Source organism: Hetaerina americana, unplaced genomic scaffold, assembly GCF_022747635.1.
Source record: "Hetaerina americana unplaced genomic scaffold, ioHetAmer1.1.p SCAF_18, whole genome shotgun sequence".
Classification (NCBI taxonomy): domain Eukaryota; kingdom Metazoa; phylum Arthropoda; class Insecta; order Odonata; family Calopterygidae; genus Hetaerina; species Hetaerina americana.
The window spans coordinates 3594562-3611271 of record NW_027286741.1 but is presented as its reverse complement, the minus strand read 5'-3'; the positions used below and the strand labels follow the sequence as shown (position 1 = coordinate 3611271).

At 40.2% G+C, this 16710-nt stretch overlaps 1 protein-coding gene across 1 annotated transcript in view; it reads right to left on the bottom strand.

Moving 5' to 3' along the window:
* Window positions 1-2542: 2542 nt before the first annotated feature.
* The window catches only part of LOC139687242 (uncharacterized), a 29160-nt gene continuing 14992 nt past the window's right edge, over window positions 2543-16710 (bottom strand). Inside the window, exons 3-4 of the mRNA XM_071584374.1 lie at window positions 11640-12049; window positions 2543-4952 (exon numbers count right to left, since the gene is read on the bottom strand). Coding sequence (XP_071440475.1) covers window positions 4631-4952; window positions 11640-12049 — 732 coding nt within the window. The 3' untranslated portion in view covers window positions 2543-4630. The remainder of the gene's footprint in view (window positions 4953-11639; window positions 12050-16710) is intronic.

The window sequence follows — 16710 nt, the reverse complement described above, 5'->3', positions numbered from 1 at the left end:
TGCACTAATATTTATTTTGATTTAAAAATTCATTCAATGAATATTAAGACTTCATTAAAAGGAGGGTCTTGAGTTTTAATTTGAAAGATAATTACTATACTTATAGTTCATCTTAAGTTGCTTTTATTTTCTGAGGCAATTCCATATTAAAATCTTATTTCCTTAATTCCTCGTGACATGAGTTATGTTTGTGAAGACAAATGGATATTAATGGCCAATGATAATACTTTACAAAGTAGTAGCAATAATTTCTTGTTTCACAATTTCACCTCAGACTGTATTACCTGCCACAAGCTATCCATGATATAACAATACTAATCATGAAATGCAAGGTAAATGTGCAGTGTATGACTTAATGAAGTGAACCCATTAGTGCGTAAATAGAGCAATTCAGGGTACATAAATAATCCTTACCAGCTGTTTTTCAATTACAGGGGACTGTCATTTCAACCAATGGCATTGACCGAATGAATATGTTTTTCTTTTGCCACCCTTCCATCAAATTGGATTGCCATGCATATGGAATTAATTTCACTCTTCCTTGATTCTTCCGTGGCATCAGAAATGACATCAGTCATACCCAAAGCTATTTGCCAATAAAGATGCCGGTGGCTTTTAAGGAATAATTAATACTGCCATTTCCAGATGCGGTTCGAAGAATAGGATCAGGCGACTTACAAATCATGGAATAGCCCCTCATACAGGTATATGACAGATTACCATTATTTTTCACAAAATTTGATATTATTTCCAAAACTCAGTTTGGTTTAATGAGAGAAAGGTCAACTGGTATTGGTATGACCACATTCATAGTATATACGATGTCTGGCCAATAATTGTGCAAAATGATGCAATCTGGTGGCCATGACGAAAGTGATGATTACAGTTGTGTTGTTGATTCATCCAAGTTTCCACTCTGTAAGGAAAATTAAATGTGAATTCAGCCGCCCAAGCCCTCAAATTATCATCGACTGACAAGCGCTCCCCTCTCCTCTAATCAGTCTTCAATGGATTCAAGTGGCTTCCTGCTCTCTCTCTCTCTGTCCCACACTGAGCCTCGAATCCTCTCCCGATAAGTCGGAAGAATTTCAAGCTACCCATAGATTCTGTACATCGTAGCAGTCTTATGTTAAAAGGAGCGTTTTAAAATGAATATAAACTACACGATGAAACCTTTGACTGCACTATAAAACTTAAAACTTGGATTGACATAATTGGAGTACCTCAGAAAAAAAGTGAAATGTTTTTTAGGGTGCTATACGTGGTCTGCACAATAAATGTGCAAACTGGTGCAAACTGGCAGTCATGACGCGAACTATGGCCCCCCACCTACTTGTGGCGCTAGTTGCCTGAACCCAATGAGCCATTTGTGATTGGCGGATCATCGAGCTGTGCGTATAATGGTGCCAGTTATGTTAGTTTCTGTTGCCCTTGTTTTTTACTGTTTGTCGAAAGTGGAAATTGAGAAAACCATGGAGCAACGAATCAACATCAAGTTTTTTGGTGAAGTGCGGTAAAAGTAATCAAGAAATTACTGAAATGTTGACAGCTGTTTACGGTGATAATGCTCTGAAGAAAGCATCCGTTTTCAAGTGGGATAAGGTTTTTAAAGATGGTCGACAAGACGCCGCGGATGATGATGCAAGGCAGGGACGACCTTCAACCACCTGTGCTGACGACAACGTTGATCATGTGTGGTCCCTTGTCCTTATTACTGATCCTCGAAAAACTGTCCGAATGATAGCTGATGCACTGAATTTAGGAAAAACAACAGTGCACACTATTTTAACCAAGCATGATGGATGGATCCTTCACCATGACAATGCACCTGCACATTCGGCATTGATGGTTTGCCAGTTTTTGGCAAAAAATTCAATCACCTTCATCCTTGATCATCCTCCTTATTTGCCAGATTTCGTCCCCATGCGACTCTTTCCTTTTCCCCCAAAAGGCAAAAATGTGATGAGGGGACATATCACTGGGAAGATGTGAAAGACACAATAAAGCAAGAAACGAAGATAAAACTAGAAAGTCTAACTGCCAAGAGGACTTCCAAAAGGGTGCTTCAAAGAGTGAAAAAGAAGAAGATGGAATAAGTGAATAGCAATGAATGAAGAGTACTTTGAAGGGGACAAAATCAATGTTGACTAAATTTTGCAAAATAAAGTTTTTATGGCCTCAGTTCACGTATTTATTAGACAGACCTCGTATGAAATTGATGACCATAACATTCCACAAAAGTTTTTAATTATCTTAGAAAAGCATTTTCCAAAACTTTGTGGATCATGGGATTTAAATAACTAAACTTAGTACATCTGGCATCTCAGGAATTCCCAACCAGTGGATACAATCATTCCCAGGCAGTTTATCTCAAGCTGAGGACACCTACTCTTCCACCACAAATTCCCATGTAATATTGAGCCCTCTAGCAGTTACTAAATGTATCTCTCAAGCGTCTCTTCATTTTCTTTTACACATTGACAATATTCCCTCATACTTCAGCAATGGCACTCTGTTCATGAATTCAGATTACACAACATACCTGATTTTATTGTTTTATTCAAAAAATCAACAATATACATTGACATTGATAACTCACAAGCAATGCAAAAATATGAATAATTTGGAAACACCGGGCGGAACATCCTAAAAGTAAGCAAATGCCAGAGATTTGTTGATTATAAATAAATCAAAATTGATTCCCTTTAGCATCAAAACATTTTGTTTAAACTCCTTGGCAATAGAAAGAAATGCAGCTTCTCTGGCTTTGGTGGCATTCTGGCAAGAATAGAATGGTACAAATTCAGCAAGGGATGCAGGTTATCTACTACTCAAATAAGGCACTGGCTTGAATGACTTTTGTGTGTGCTAGTGAGTTGGTATGCATGCAGTTGATGAAAACACTCAGTATTTTGAAGCAGGTCCATCAGAGGCAGTGCCCAGATTGCCACAAACAAATGCACCTCACACAGCACACCTTTCTGCTAATCCCCTTCACCGATGCTTGATCACTTTCACATTTTGCCCCAGTGTGTCACTTTGCTGCTGCATTGATTTGTCATTCCCATGAGTGATGGCCTGGTTGGAAGTGGAATGAAAGGTGGGGGATCATTGGGAGAGTGGGCCTGTGAGCATCCTCTTCTCCCCATCAGCAGCTGATTTTTCTTCCTCCCTGCTCTGTGGCCCAGTGGCGACACTCTCCCAACCCATCTCTTCCCATTGAATTACCTGAGATGTTTGTGGAACTAAACGAGTGAATCTTACATGGCCCACACTTTCAACAACCATTTGTTTCCTTTAGCTGCCAGATTCCATATCTTACATGTGGTGGTACAAACAGTGATATCAATTTATTCAATTACATCTGATAGGTGTTAATTTAGTTACATATGTATGCCCTAAAAGAGGGCTGCTAGGTTGAAAAACATCATTACCTCCTTTAAAGCAGTTAAGACATTTGCTAAGCAGGCAGTGAAATGACTTTTACCCAAATAGTTACTTGTTAAAAAAAGCAAACTTGGTATATATACCTTCTGATCAAGAGAGGAGGGGTTGGCCAGAGAGGGAGGAAGGGTGGAGGGGTAAAAAGGTTAAAATGTGGGGGAGGAAAAGAGAATTACATCTTTCGGTGTCAATCGTTGACTTGGAAGAGTGGTATGTCTAGGAAAGGGGAGTAGGGAGTGGGAGGGATACAAAATTTCGTTGTCAAGTTCATCCTTGCAACGGACTCATTTCAAAATCTCCAACTGTTCCAAAGCATCAAACCTTTGACCTTCATTTTCAAAATGAAGAATTTTAGTCGCAAAGTCACTCTTGTGGTCACTCTCGATGAGGTGCCTTGTAAAGAGAGATGTTGTGTTCTTATTAACCTTTTTACCCCTCCACCCTCTCTTGACCTCCCTTTCTTTCCAACCCCCCCCTCGTCCGATCAGAATGTATACACACCAAATTTGCTTCTATGAGGACCACCTGATGATGACGCTCAACATCGAAAGCTGGGTCATATTTTTTTAAATAAACTGTGTGGAATTACAAAGTCAATAATTTCATTTCTTTTCAATAGTTACTTGGTTAGCATGTGACTTTAAAGCACACTGCAAATTGGAAATTTCATACTCCTAATCTCATCAAAATGCACCTAAGGCATTAGAGACTAAAATTTTTCTAGTGGAGTAGGATTGAAGATTGGCAAAGATTGCTTAAATTAAAAATGTGTCATGAGACATTTATGGAGGGGTGCTGAAAACCCCATGTACGTACCATCCACCCCAAACCATTACCAAAATCTGTAACCCTGGCTGCAGTGCTCCGTTGATCCTTGCCTCCTGTAAGTGGCACTGGCTGAGCAAACGTTCACACTGTGAAATCAGTGATCCTGATCTTCTATAATTACACTGTATGTACAACAGCAGTCAAATGGCAAACGGACATTTTGAACAGGGAACTCTGAGAGCATACAGCCTGTTTCAAATGGTTAGGGGTATATGATTCAACTAAATAAAGGGTAAAGAGAACAAAATGTTCTGATAAATGGATCCACTTAATGTTCACCACTTCCAGCAGTTGAGCATTGGTGTTGGGGGAGGAGGCGCCACCAAGCGGGAGGGTTTGCTGCAGGGTGTTGGAGCCCTTAGCCATATGTTGGCCGCTGCCCTTCATAGTCATCATCATCGCCATAACTGTCCCGCGCCCTCTGCTGGACCACTGGCCTCCTGTGCTGCAGGGGAATGTTGACCTCCTCAGGGGAGTGGAACACTTGGTTGTTGTTGCGGGATTGATACTGTTGCTGCTGGGGTCTCACCAACTGAACTAGTGGCTGCTGGGAGCGGAGGGCCTGATGTGGCCTCTTTTGCTGCGGTGCGGGCAGCCTCTGAGGGGAGGCAAACACTAGGGGCTGCTGGCCATCCTCCTCATCCCGTTCATAGTTCTCTGGGTAGTAGCGATCCGCATACCTGCAAAAAGTGGGAATCATGGTGGGGAAAGCATGGCACATGAGGCACTGCTGCAGGGATAGGATTGACACGGCATGGCAGAAGTCCTGTCATTTACAGTCAGTCCTAATGGACAACAACCAGTGCATTAACTGTCCCCAGATTGATGAGTAACTAAGGAGGTGGTGGCTGTTAAATTTCCCTCAGCCACCTGTAGTTACCTAGAATTATCTGACACCAAAAAAGCGAATTCCAAAGAACTGCAGGAGATGCCGCAACAGTCACTTTTAATGGAGTCATCCACTAATAGGCTTTTCAAGGAAACAATTTCAGAGTGTAAAAATCATTCGCCTTGACCAGGGTCCTGGTCAAGGGGGGTGAATTTTACACTCTGAAATTGTTGCTCCAAAGAAGCACTTGCTGATAGCCAGCAGGAACAGCAACACCTGGATTTGGTCTTCAGGTCAGTGGACAACTGCTCTACCCAGTGAGTGACCATGCTCCCCATTACACATTGTTATAGTAAGAGGAAGGAGGAGAAAGGAGAGGGGGCAGTTGGCATTTTGAAGAGACAAGACATCAGCAATTGCCCGCTGCATCTCGGGACACCTCATTGGACATGACAATGCAATATTTTAAAGGTTTTCATGTTACATATTGAATACTACCGGTGTCATGATTTGATTTATCAATTGAATCACCTTTTTCAACTAAAACAATGCTACTGAGTCATACATATGAACATACATACTATTATGAGTAAAATTACTTTGATGACTGAGTAGAAATTATGGAGAGGCTCTGAAGTCTCGTCTGACTAAGGAATTGATTTGGTTTTTCATTTCCAAGGTTTAGTGGATAATACAGTATTTTTGCATATTTTTGTCTAAATATACTGCCAGTCTCTCGGAATGGGCAAAATCCCAAAATCAAAATATACAGTTTAACATATATGAATACAGAGGAGGAGGATCACACACGCATGAAATTTAATTGAGAGGTTCTGTTTCATAGTATTGGAAGAAAGCAAGTTTTTTGAAGTGCCTCTTAGGCCAGAATTACAATTTATTACATTAGCTCTTAAAAATTATTTCTGAGACTCTTTAATATTATTCATAATACAGTGAAGCCCATATTTGAGCTATTGGAATTCATGTTTTACCACAATTTTCAACATTTTAATCACATCCCATACAATTTCCTAATTTTCCAATGTACATAGGATTCCATATTTACAAGATTTCACTTTTAGTTTTCCTGCTATTTGCATTACTAATTGGTGGGTTAAAAAATATTTAATATTTCTAAAACAGTTACTCATGTACATTGGTCTTTATATAAATGCTCTTCCATTCCCTGGATACCCTACCTTCACCTAATAACCCATCTATCCCCAATGGCATAAATCACCTTAGTTTTCAGTTGCCTCCCTTTTTTTCAACTACTACTTCTAGTTTGAATTGGAGAGGGACATGAATGCATAAGTCAGATGATAGCATGGAAGGATGAGAACTCAGTACATCTACAATGGTGGCAGGAATACCAAGACAAAAAAAGTGGAAACCATGGTTGGTTGTTAATAGATGAATTCAAGAATGTTTATTGACTTGACATAATGTCGTATGTCCCCAAAATAATTTGAACAGTCTAATGAACTTGCTATGGGCTTCTATCAAAAATCTTCAAGGAGTTGTCTGTTTCAGGATTGTTCAGTCAAACTAACTAATAACCTTCAGAATATTATTTCTTGTTACCATTATTTGGAAGATGTATTCTTAATATGGGGTACAACAAAAATGTATTATACTTTTCTTACATTTTTCAATTCCAACCATCCTGAATCAAAATAAATGTCAATATGGAATTGAAAAAAATGTATTTAGCTTACATATCTTACAAATAGCCTTAAATCAGCACAGCAACAACAGGTGCGAATTCCTAATCAGATTTAAAGAGGACCAACATACTATCACCCATGAAGATCCTTCTCCACAAAACATCCTATCAATGAATCCTAACACAACTCTAGTTTCACCAACAATATTCTGGTTCCCAAATCCCAATAAAAGGGTCAACATTGCAGAAATTTGGAGAGTTCTTCACAGCAACAACCCCTCTGTAACCATTGTGAAGGAGTTCATTTTAACACACCCAGTTGTGCCAATTACCAGCTAGCAAAAAGTGAAGATATATATCACAAAGCAAACGACCATGTGTGCAGTGCCTACCAGAGATGACTGCGGAAACTAATTGAGACCATTGACTATGGAACCGACGAAAAACTGCTTGAATATAGCTCGAATAAATCTTCAATGTGCTAAAACATCAAATGATGACATCAGAATGCTGATGGAGTAACTAGCCATTGACATATTCCTTGTCCAAGAACCATACATATGCAAACCAATCAAGAACCACTGGATCCTTCTGGGACAAGGACTTGAGACGAGGATCATCCCTACAAGACCCATATGCCACAATAATTGTGTACAATGAAGACCTGGATCTTTGAGAAATAAGTAGCTTCACTGATGAGTACATAGTGATAGCAGAATTAAGAATAACCTCTGAATCCTTTATCCTAGTAAGTGCCTACTTCCCAGCAAGCCAAGATAACCTACCATTCCTAACCCATCTCCAAGCTATAGTTGAAAAATTTAAACGCAAACAAATTATTGTATCCATGGACTCAAATGTGAAGAGCAAAACCTGGTTTGACCCAACAACTGACTTCAGAGGAAACCAACTTGAAGATCTCATTTCATTACCCATCTTTTTAATATTAAATGAACCCGGCAAAACGCAGACATTTCATAGCTAAAATGGATTCTCTAACAATGACTTACTCTGACCAGCGCATCATTACTCGGAAAAGTCAGAACATGGAAGGTCATAGAAGACCAGATCACTAGTGACCACAGACTAATCACCTTTAATATTAGAAACAATAAAAACACAACACTTGCACAGATTAGATTCAACTTTCGAAGCACAAATTGGGAAAAATTCAATGGAAAATTCCCAAATAAATTAGCCGTCATCGATAGAGATTTATTCTGGACCCCAACAATAAGGATATTGACCTCTGCATAGACAGGTTAACTACAGCAATAAAAGAAACCATGAATGAAAACATATCAAAATAGGAAAAAACAGAAAACCAACACCTCTGGTCGACCGTGAAGCTGGAGCACTTAAAAGCAAAGGTCAGTAAACTTTGCTCCGCATACCAGAAAGGTATAACCGAAGACAAAAATATTCTAAGAAGCAGATACAGGGTCAAACTAAAGTAATATAAACTTAAAGTGAAAGAGTCTAAAAACAAATCATGGGAGAAGTTCAGCTCCTGAAACCTCAAAGCAAATGCCTGGGGATTCATTTATAAATTGTTCTCGGAAAAAATAAAGCTACCAACCATCCTTGGGACTGCTCTCAGACACGATGGAAGCATCCCTTTATTGGAGGAAAAAATCAGGCTCTCCCTTGACCCATTGCTTCCAGACAACACATTTGACAACAAGGAACATGAACAAATCAGGAAGGAATCTAAAATAATCCCTAGGTCTGAAAATTTTGATCCTTTCACAGAAGAAGAAGTTCTCCATGCAATTGGCCAGATTAAACCAAAAAAAACACCTGGACATGACCAAATCCATGGCCTTGTTATCAAAAAACTTGTAACAACCATAACAAATTTTCTAGCAAATATATTCTATTGTTTCAGGCTTCACTTCGTGGAAGTAATTGATATCCATTATTGAAATAGAAAGAAAGACTCGTACTTTTCCACAGATTTTATTATACGGCAAGACGCGTTTCACCGACTTGCGGCATCATCAGGTACAAATTTGCAAAACAGACAGAGCAAGCATATATACCCTCAGGACAGAGTGGGGGCGGGGAGGGTTGGAAGGATTTGAGGGTATATATGCTTGCTCTGTCTGTTTTGCAAATTTGTACCTGATGATGCCGCAAGTCGGTGAAACGCATCGTGCCGTATAATAAAATCTGTGGAAAAGTACGAGTCTTTCTTTCTATTTCAATAATTTCTAGCAAATATTTATAATGAATGTCTGCTGCTATCATACTTCCCCGACACTTGGAAATCTGGAACTCCACATGCAATTTTAAAATCAATAAAAAGACCATCCCAGCTCTTTTCATCCCATCACACTCCTCCTTAGCCAATGGAAAATATTTGAAAGATTAATTAAAGAGAGAATACAAATAATTCGCAAGGACATGCTATATCATCCTAATCAATATGGCTTCAGGAAAAGCCGAAGTACATCAGATGCAATCAAAGCCCTCTTTAATAACTTAAATAATCAAAGTAAATATACATTAGTGGTTTCCATTGACATAAAAGGTGCATTTGACTCCGCTTGGTGGCCTTCTGTCCTCATGGAACTTAAAACAATAAAAACTCTGTCGAACCAAATTAGACTCTTTTCAAATTATTTCACAAATAGACAGGTTGTACACAAAATGAAAACCATTTCAACAAAGAAAATGCTCACCTGGGGCTTCCCACAAGATTCTGTTTTTGACCCATTAATATGGAACCTTATTACTAATCAAGTCTTAAGGAAAGAATTCTCCTCGGGATGCAGCTTAATAGCTTTTGCCCATGATATGATTTGCCTATTGAAGCTAAGTCAAGAGCTAAAATGGAGCAGCTGACAAAAAATTGTATCGGGTAAATAGAACAATGGGCAATAGTTAATAAATTAGTAATGTCAACAACCAAGACAAAATACATGGTCTTTGGAAGTAAAATGTCTAGGAACTCCACTGTTAAAATCTACAATAGCAATATCCAATGCACATCAACTCTTAAGTATTTGGGAATCATATTAAATGAAAAATTAACTTATTAGGCCCACCCTAGTTTCATAATCAGTAAAACCAAAAATTTTTTTCAAGCTGCCCACAGATATTGCAAAACTAATTTTGGAATGCACTCCCTTCAATCGATACACAAAGCTGAAGCAATACCCATTGTTACCTATGGCTGCTCCATTTGGGGTCATAAGGTTAACTACAGTAGAATCAAAAGAAAACTAAGAGAAGCACAAAGACCCTGCCTCTTAGCAATTAACAAATGTCACTCAACAATCAACACGGATGCACTATGTTTAATTACTGGACAACCACCACTAAAATACATGGTCAAGGGGGAGAGAATTGGCATAATCAAAGTCAAATTGGGCCAAGGCACAAAATACTTCTACTCCGAGATCAGACACTATCATGCCCTTGACAAAAAATAATTAAAAGAAATACTCAGGGAACAAACAATTCATCAGTGGAATAAAAAGTTGGAGAATTTCGACAAAGGTATTCACACTAAAGAATTATTCCCAGACATCATTGAAAAGCTAAAGATAAAATTTATGCTAACTAATAAAGCGACACAACTCCTATCAGACCACGGAAATTTTGAATAGAGGAGTACCTACATTATGAAACACCCAGACATGAAATTTGGCACAGTATGACTTATAAGAAAACTGTGATGCGTGAGATTGTGCCATTTTGCCTTAAGCATAACTGCAACTAATTACATAAAATGGTACTAGGAATGTTGATAATTGTAGTAAAAATACACAGACCGCTTTCTAATAAATGACATTCATTAAGTTACATGGATTACCGGTGAGCTTATTGCATTTCTATACAGTATACATGAATTGTTAAATTCAATGTAGAGCTTGTTTATGGTATAAATAAAAGTGTTTATAATTGTTATTTTAAGTTAAGGTGCATTAATAACTCTGTAAATCTCAAAAGTTGGAAAATTCAGCAAATAATTGTATTAAATTACTGTTTTATTTGTATTAAATTTTTATGCATTTTAAGTATTGCAGGGGAACTAAAGCGGAAGCAGGAATCCTCTTATAACATGTAGTTTGCTTATAACATGTACATATTTACAAGAAATCAACAAGGAAGGTTAGGAAGGAGGAGGCAATGCCTACTTTCAAGTTCTTCCTCTTTTTTTGTTCCCCATGTATAGTTCTGTGCTGAACGACATCCCCTCAGGTAACAGTTCTGCAAGAATTTTCATCATGAATTTTTCATTCATGAAATTTTCATCATGAATTTTTCAACAGTTCTGCAAGAATCATGTCAAGGAGTGAGACCCTCTATTCCTTAAACTCCCTGCCTAAAGCTTTGCGATGAAGCCAATCAACCTAGAATATTTTGGCAGTGGATATGTGATGGAGCACTATTCAGTAGTAGGAATAGTGTTAAGTACTGAAAAGGCTGATCCAAGGTCTCAATTCTAACTCTACGAAATAGTATCTCCATTCAGCTTTTCTTCCAAATTCATGGAAATAGGTCTCTGAAGTATAAGCAGTACATCACTCATCCAGTGGTGGTCAATCCTCCCAAAAAAACCCATTGACAAAAAAAATATCAGCCTCCCTGCCCAGTGAGGCCGGCTTTGGGCAGATTATATCTCGAGTCGTTCACCTCCACCCTAAAAGCAAGAACCTATTCGATTGTGAACGGATTACTTTCTCAAGAGAGGCTATAGTATTTTGAAAGTAACAAGATTTAACCAGGGGCCGTTTCAGTGGAGGAGCCACTTGGAAGCGAGTACCCGAATATCCCTGAACTCGGTGGAGTGCCACTTGGTGAGACACGCGTGAGCGAGCGAGCACTGAGATGACACATGAACATAATGGCATCAGTTGGTACCTGAGGGTGACGTTAGGCTTGGCCTGGACCTCCTCGGCATTGATGGGTCGGTACAGGTAATCGTTGACAAAGTGGAACTGTGATGACTTCTGGCAGATGTTGTCGCCACCAGGGGGCATGCAGATCAGGTGCACCTGGTGGAAGGTGAACCCCTCGGGGCAGATCCACGAGTGCCTGGAGCCTCCCTGGCAGTAGTGGAACACCTCACACTGGAGTCCCTCGTCGGCGTAGTAGCCAGTGCCGAGGCCTCCGCAGTTGAACTTGGAGAGCGGCAGCAGTTCGGTGAGGCGATCCGGCTTCTCCTCCTCTTCCTCCTCCAAGGGCAGCTCATCCGCCAACTCCTCTCGCGTGACCGACGGGCGACCCCGGGGGCCTTGCTGAACCGGAAGCCGCCGAGGCGCCGGCGCTTGCTGCAAGGATGAGGGAAGGGGAGCATCAATGTTCGATCGTAGGGGCGATAGGGGGGAATAATTGGAAGGAAGGAAACCAGGTGCTTCCGAAATTATCGGCATCTCCATAAGATCTCTTTAATTTCACAACGCAGATAATGCCTACTGTTGAGTGAATTTCATTATGCCCTCACTACGCGTTCTCGAGAACTAAACGCATGCCACCCCATTACCTCACTGTCCCTCTCTCCCTTCCTTCTTGCTGCCAATGCCCTCCGCAGATGTCGTGAACGGAAGCCAATGAATGCCCTCGAGTACAACTGTACACAGTTTGCAAATTAGTCCCTTTCCTGATTCCATAATTTATAAAAATGATATTAACTCCACGACAAGACCCACAGCCTAAGGATATGGTCTCTCATTTTAAAAACTGCAATGATTTGAACAGTACGAAGTGAGTAAATTAAGTAATGAGACTGATTTCTTTTTATTTTTTCATTCGAATAGAATTACAATTTTATATTGTCACCCTCAAAATAACTTCCTTCTGAAGCTACACAGCGTTGTTTTGTCGAGAGCCCAGGTTTTTCGGTGGTTTGAGGCATCTTCAGAGGGAAGAGAGACGACTGAAAATGAACCACGAAGCGGAAGGCCTTCATCTTCAAGAACCGATACAAATATCGACAGAATCCGGGATCTTGTGCGTCCAGATCGTCGGTTGACACTCAGAATGATCGGGGAAGAGTTGAATTTGACTCACACCACCGTACATCAAATTTTGACCAATGAATTGGGGATGAGAAAAATCTGCACAAAAATGGTCCCAAAAAACCTTTCGCAAGACCAATAGTTGTTTTCGGCCAGTAAGAACATTCTTGTGGCTCCTCAGCCTCCTTATTTGCCTGACTTGAGTCCTTCGTGACTTTAGTCTCCTCTTCCCGAAGTTGAAAAATCATCTCAAGGAAACTTCATTTTGGGGTAGTCGAAGAAAACATTCAAACGGCTGTAACCGACCAGCTGAAGGCTATTCCAGCAGGGTCGGAGTTCCAGCACTGCTATGAGGAGCTCATTATTTAATTTACACACCTCGTAGCTTTTCAAATAGCTAAATCCTGACAATTCACTTACCCTCTTACACATTGCTTCTACTTTTCCTTGTGTCTACAATTTCCCCATAACCCCGTACTGATCACTGACATAATTAATTGATCGTTAAATTTTATTTAGTTCTCCGTGTTCTCTTCTACATAATTCCCGTGTTTATTGTCTTCCATTTTCGTCTTGCATCAATATTTTCATAACCTACTCCATAACCTTTTTCACCAGTTTGTTTGGTTGAACAAGGATTACATTTTATGACGTCGCGGATGGCTGGCCTTCCCGGTTGCCAGCCACGACATCCAGCTCAGTAGGGCGAGTCCTGTAGTTGCTAAAATACGTTGTCTCGTTGTTTTCATCCACATTTATCATGGGAATGAATCGATTTTTTAATGTTGCCATCCTCAATGATTTTTTAAACGAGAAACCTTCAGTAAAACAGCCGTCCCATAGGGACCAGAGTTTAAGGTTACTCCAGTATTCAAGCTGAAGGCTATTCCAGTATCGGAGTTCCAGCACTGCTATGAGGAGTGGAAGAACCGTCTCCAGCACTGTGTGGCTTCAAAAGGAAGTCATTTTGAGGGTGACAATATACAATTGAAATTATATTTGAATGAAAAAAAATTTAAAAAAAATTTAAAAAAAACAGTCTCTTTACTTAATTTAGAGACCTCGTACATGACGAGCGCAGGAGGCAAGAGAAAGGACGGCGGCACCCTCAGTTGGCTGGTGGGTGAAGCGCTCAGACAAGAGCTTACCGGGAATATAAGGATGACATCCTTCACGCGGGGGTCCCCAGCCAAAAAGGGCATCGCGCTAGAGATTTACAGTGGCCTCGACGGAGTCATCGGGGGACTTTGCTGCAGTGCAGTACAGAACTCGCGGTGCAGAACTCAAGGCAGCGTGAAGCGTGTCTTTATTGCTGGCTGGATCCTATCCCCGCATCGATCTTTAGGTACCGACAGCATAGCCATTGTACCATCTGTGGAAATTATCGACCCCTAGGAACCGAAAACCCATCTCGGAAACGACAGAATTTCCCTTAAAGTATTGAATTTCGTGGGTCGCGGTAGCCCAGGGGGTAGAGCGTTAGATTACAAACCAGAGGGCCCGGGTTCGATTACCAGGGAAGCATTTCTGGGCACCCTCAACTCCACCCAAGCTATGTGATTTTTCGGGTACCAGATTTTCCTGGGAAACCATAACCGGCTCAGGGAAAGGAACTAGCCCCCCATTAATACCCTGTTTATGTGTGCATTTCACACGCCGTCGGGCTTAGTAGTGGGTGAACTCTACTATCACCTACCAAACATACCTTCGGGTTGATTACTGTGTTTATGGTTTATGGCTATTGGAAATGTCATCAAAAAGGCACACATGGATCCATTGAACTATATATACTATATATATATATATATATATATATATATATATATATATATATATATATAACGCACCATTGAGGTCCCTTTATATATATATATATATATATATATATATATATATATATATATATATATATATATTATATATATATATATATATACATATATACATATTAAGGGACCTCAATTATATATATATATAATAAAATATGTATATATTATTATTATTAGGTCATCTACCGGTTAAGGTAGGTTTTTGGATGGTCATAATTACTAATTAAATAATTTGTGACCCCTAGCAAAACACAACATCCTACTCCACATCAGGTCCCTCTTCAGCTCTGAGTACTTTCTTACTCCCTTCATCCCGTCCAACATCCCTATCCTGTTCCTTCCCTTTCCTCGTTTACCTAACATTCTCCTCTCTATCACTGTCTTCAACATCCCACTATCGGTCAATACACCCTTTATCCACTTTTCCTGCCTCCATAGGATTTCTCCCAAAAACCCCTCTCTTCGCCCACCATACCAAGTACTTCCTCATCTCTTGCCTTCTCTGTTCATTTCACCTTCTCCATTCTTCTCCACACCCACATTTCCAAAGCCTCCAGTCTACGTCTATCCTCCTGCTTCAATGACCACGTTTCCGCACAGTACATAGTGGGGCTCCATATCAAAGTTTTTGGAACCATATCAAAGTTTTGGCAAAGGATTTGAACCCGGGTCCTCTTGGAAGCCTCTACGTTAGCCACCTCACCATCCCGAGTTTTGACGAGTCTTTTCTTAGTATCCATACTCAACGTCCCTCTCATCAACTCCCTCCTTGAGAAAACCTCTTTGCCTAGCGCAATTCTTCTCCTTACGTCCCTACTACTTTGACCGTGTTGGTCCAAAACACTTCCGAGATACGTAAACTGCTCTACCTGCTCTAGTTTTTTCCCTCCTATTTTAATGTTTAGCTTAGCCTTTTTCTTTCTAGAAAATCGCATAACCTTTGTTTTATTAATATTGATTCTCATCCCATAAGGGTCGCACTGAATTTCCAATTCACTAAGCAATGCTTGCAACCCCTTGGCTGACTGACAAACTAAAGCTTGGTCATCAGCGAACCTAATTGATTTTACGAATTCCCCGCCCACTTTCATTCATACCTCCATTTCTTCCCACGCCTCTTTAATCATTTCCTCCGCATATACGTTGAACAGCAAAGGTGATAATGGGCAACCCTGCCTTACACCTCTTCCTAACACTGCCCAACCGGACTACCCGTTTCCCACCCGCACCTGAGCAGTCTGAGACATGTACAGGTTGCGGATAAGCCTTCTTTCCCTCCAATCTATTCCTTTTTTCTGCAATATACTCATTAGTTTTTCCCAATTCACTCTATCTAACGCTTTTTCGAAATCTACGAAACAGGCAAAGACCTCCTGGTTGTGTTCTATATTCCTCTCGATTAATAAATTCATTACTGCAATGGCATCACGCGTACCTCTCCCCTTCCTAAACCCAAACTGATCATCCCCAAGTAATCATTTGCCCTACTCCCTATCCTTTTGTTTATGATCCTGAGAACAACTTTAGCTGCGTGGGATATCAAACTTATCGTCCTGTAGTCCTCACATGATGTAGCCTTTACCTTTTCCGGAATAGGAACTGATCTCCCAAAGTCTTCCGGCCAGATCCCTTCCTCATAAATACTACGGATGAGCCCATATAGCCTCTTCCTCCCACATTTTCCTAAGCCTTTTAAAAGTTCCGCGGGAATGTCATCCACCCCCACGGCCTTATTTAGTTTCATCTCCCTTAATGCCCTTTCTATCTCATTGTCTAGTATGCCTGGACCTAAGCTATCTTCCTCTACGTCATGTTCCTTTTCTATGTCTAACTTTGTTGGTCTAAGCTTTTTACTATAGAGTTCTTCTATATATTCCTTCCATCTCTCTTGGATCTTTCCTGCGTCAACTATTACCCGCCTTATCTCTAACTGTTAGCATAGATATTCCTTTCTTACTTTCCGATAAAGATTTAACTTTGCTGTACAGCGCACCGATTTCACCCTTCCTCTGCAGACTTGCCATATCCTCGCACTGCGTCTTCCACCATGCTTCTTTTGCTTTATTTGTTGCCCGCCTCAATTTATTGTTTTATTCTTTGTACTTCATTTTGCCTAATTCTGTATTTACATTCCTCCATTTTCTC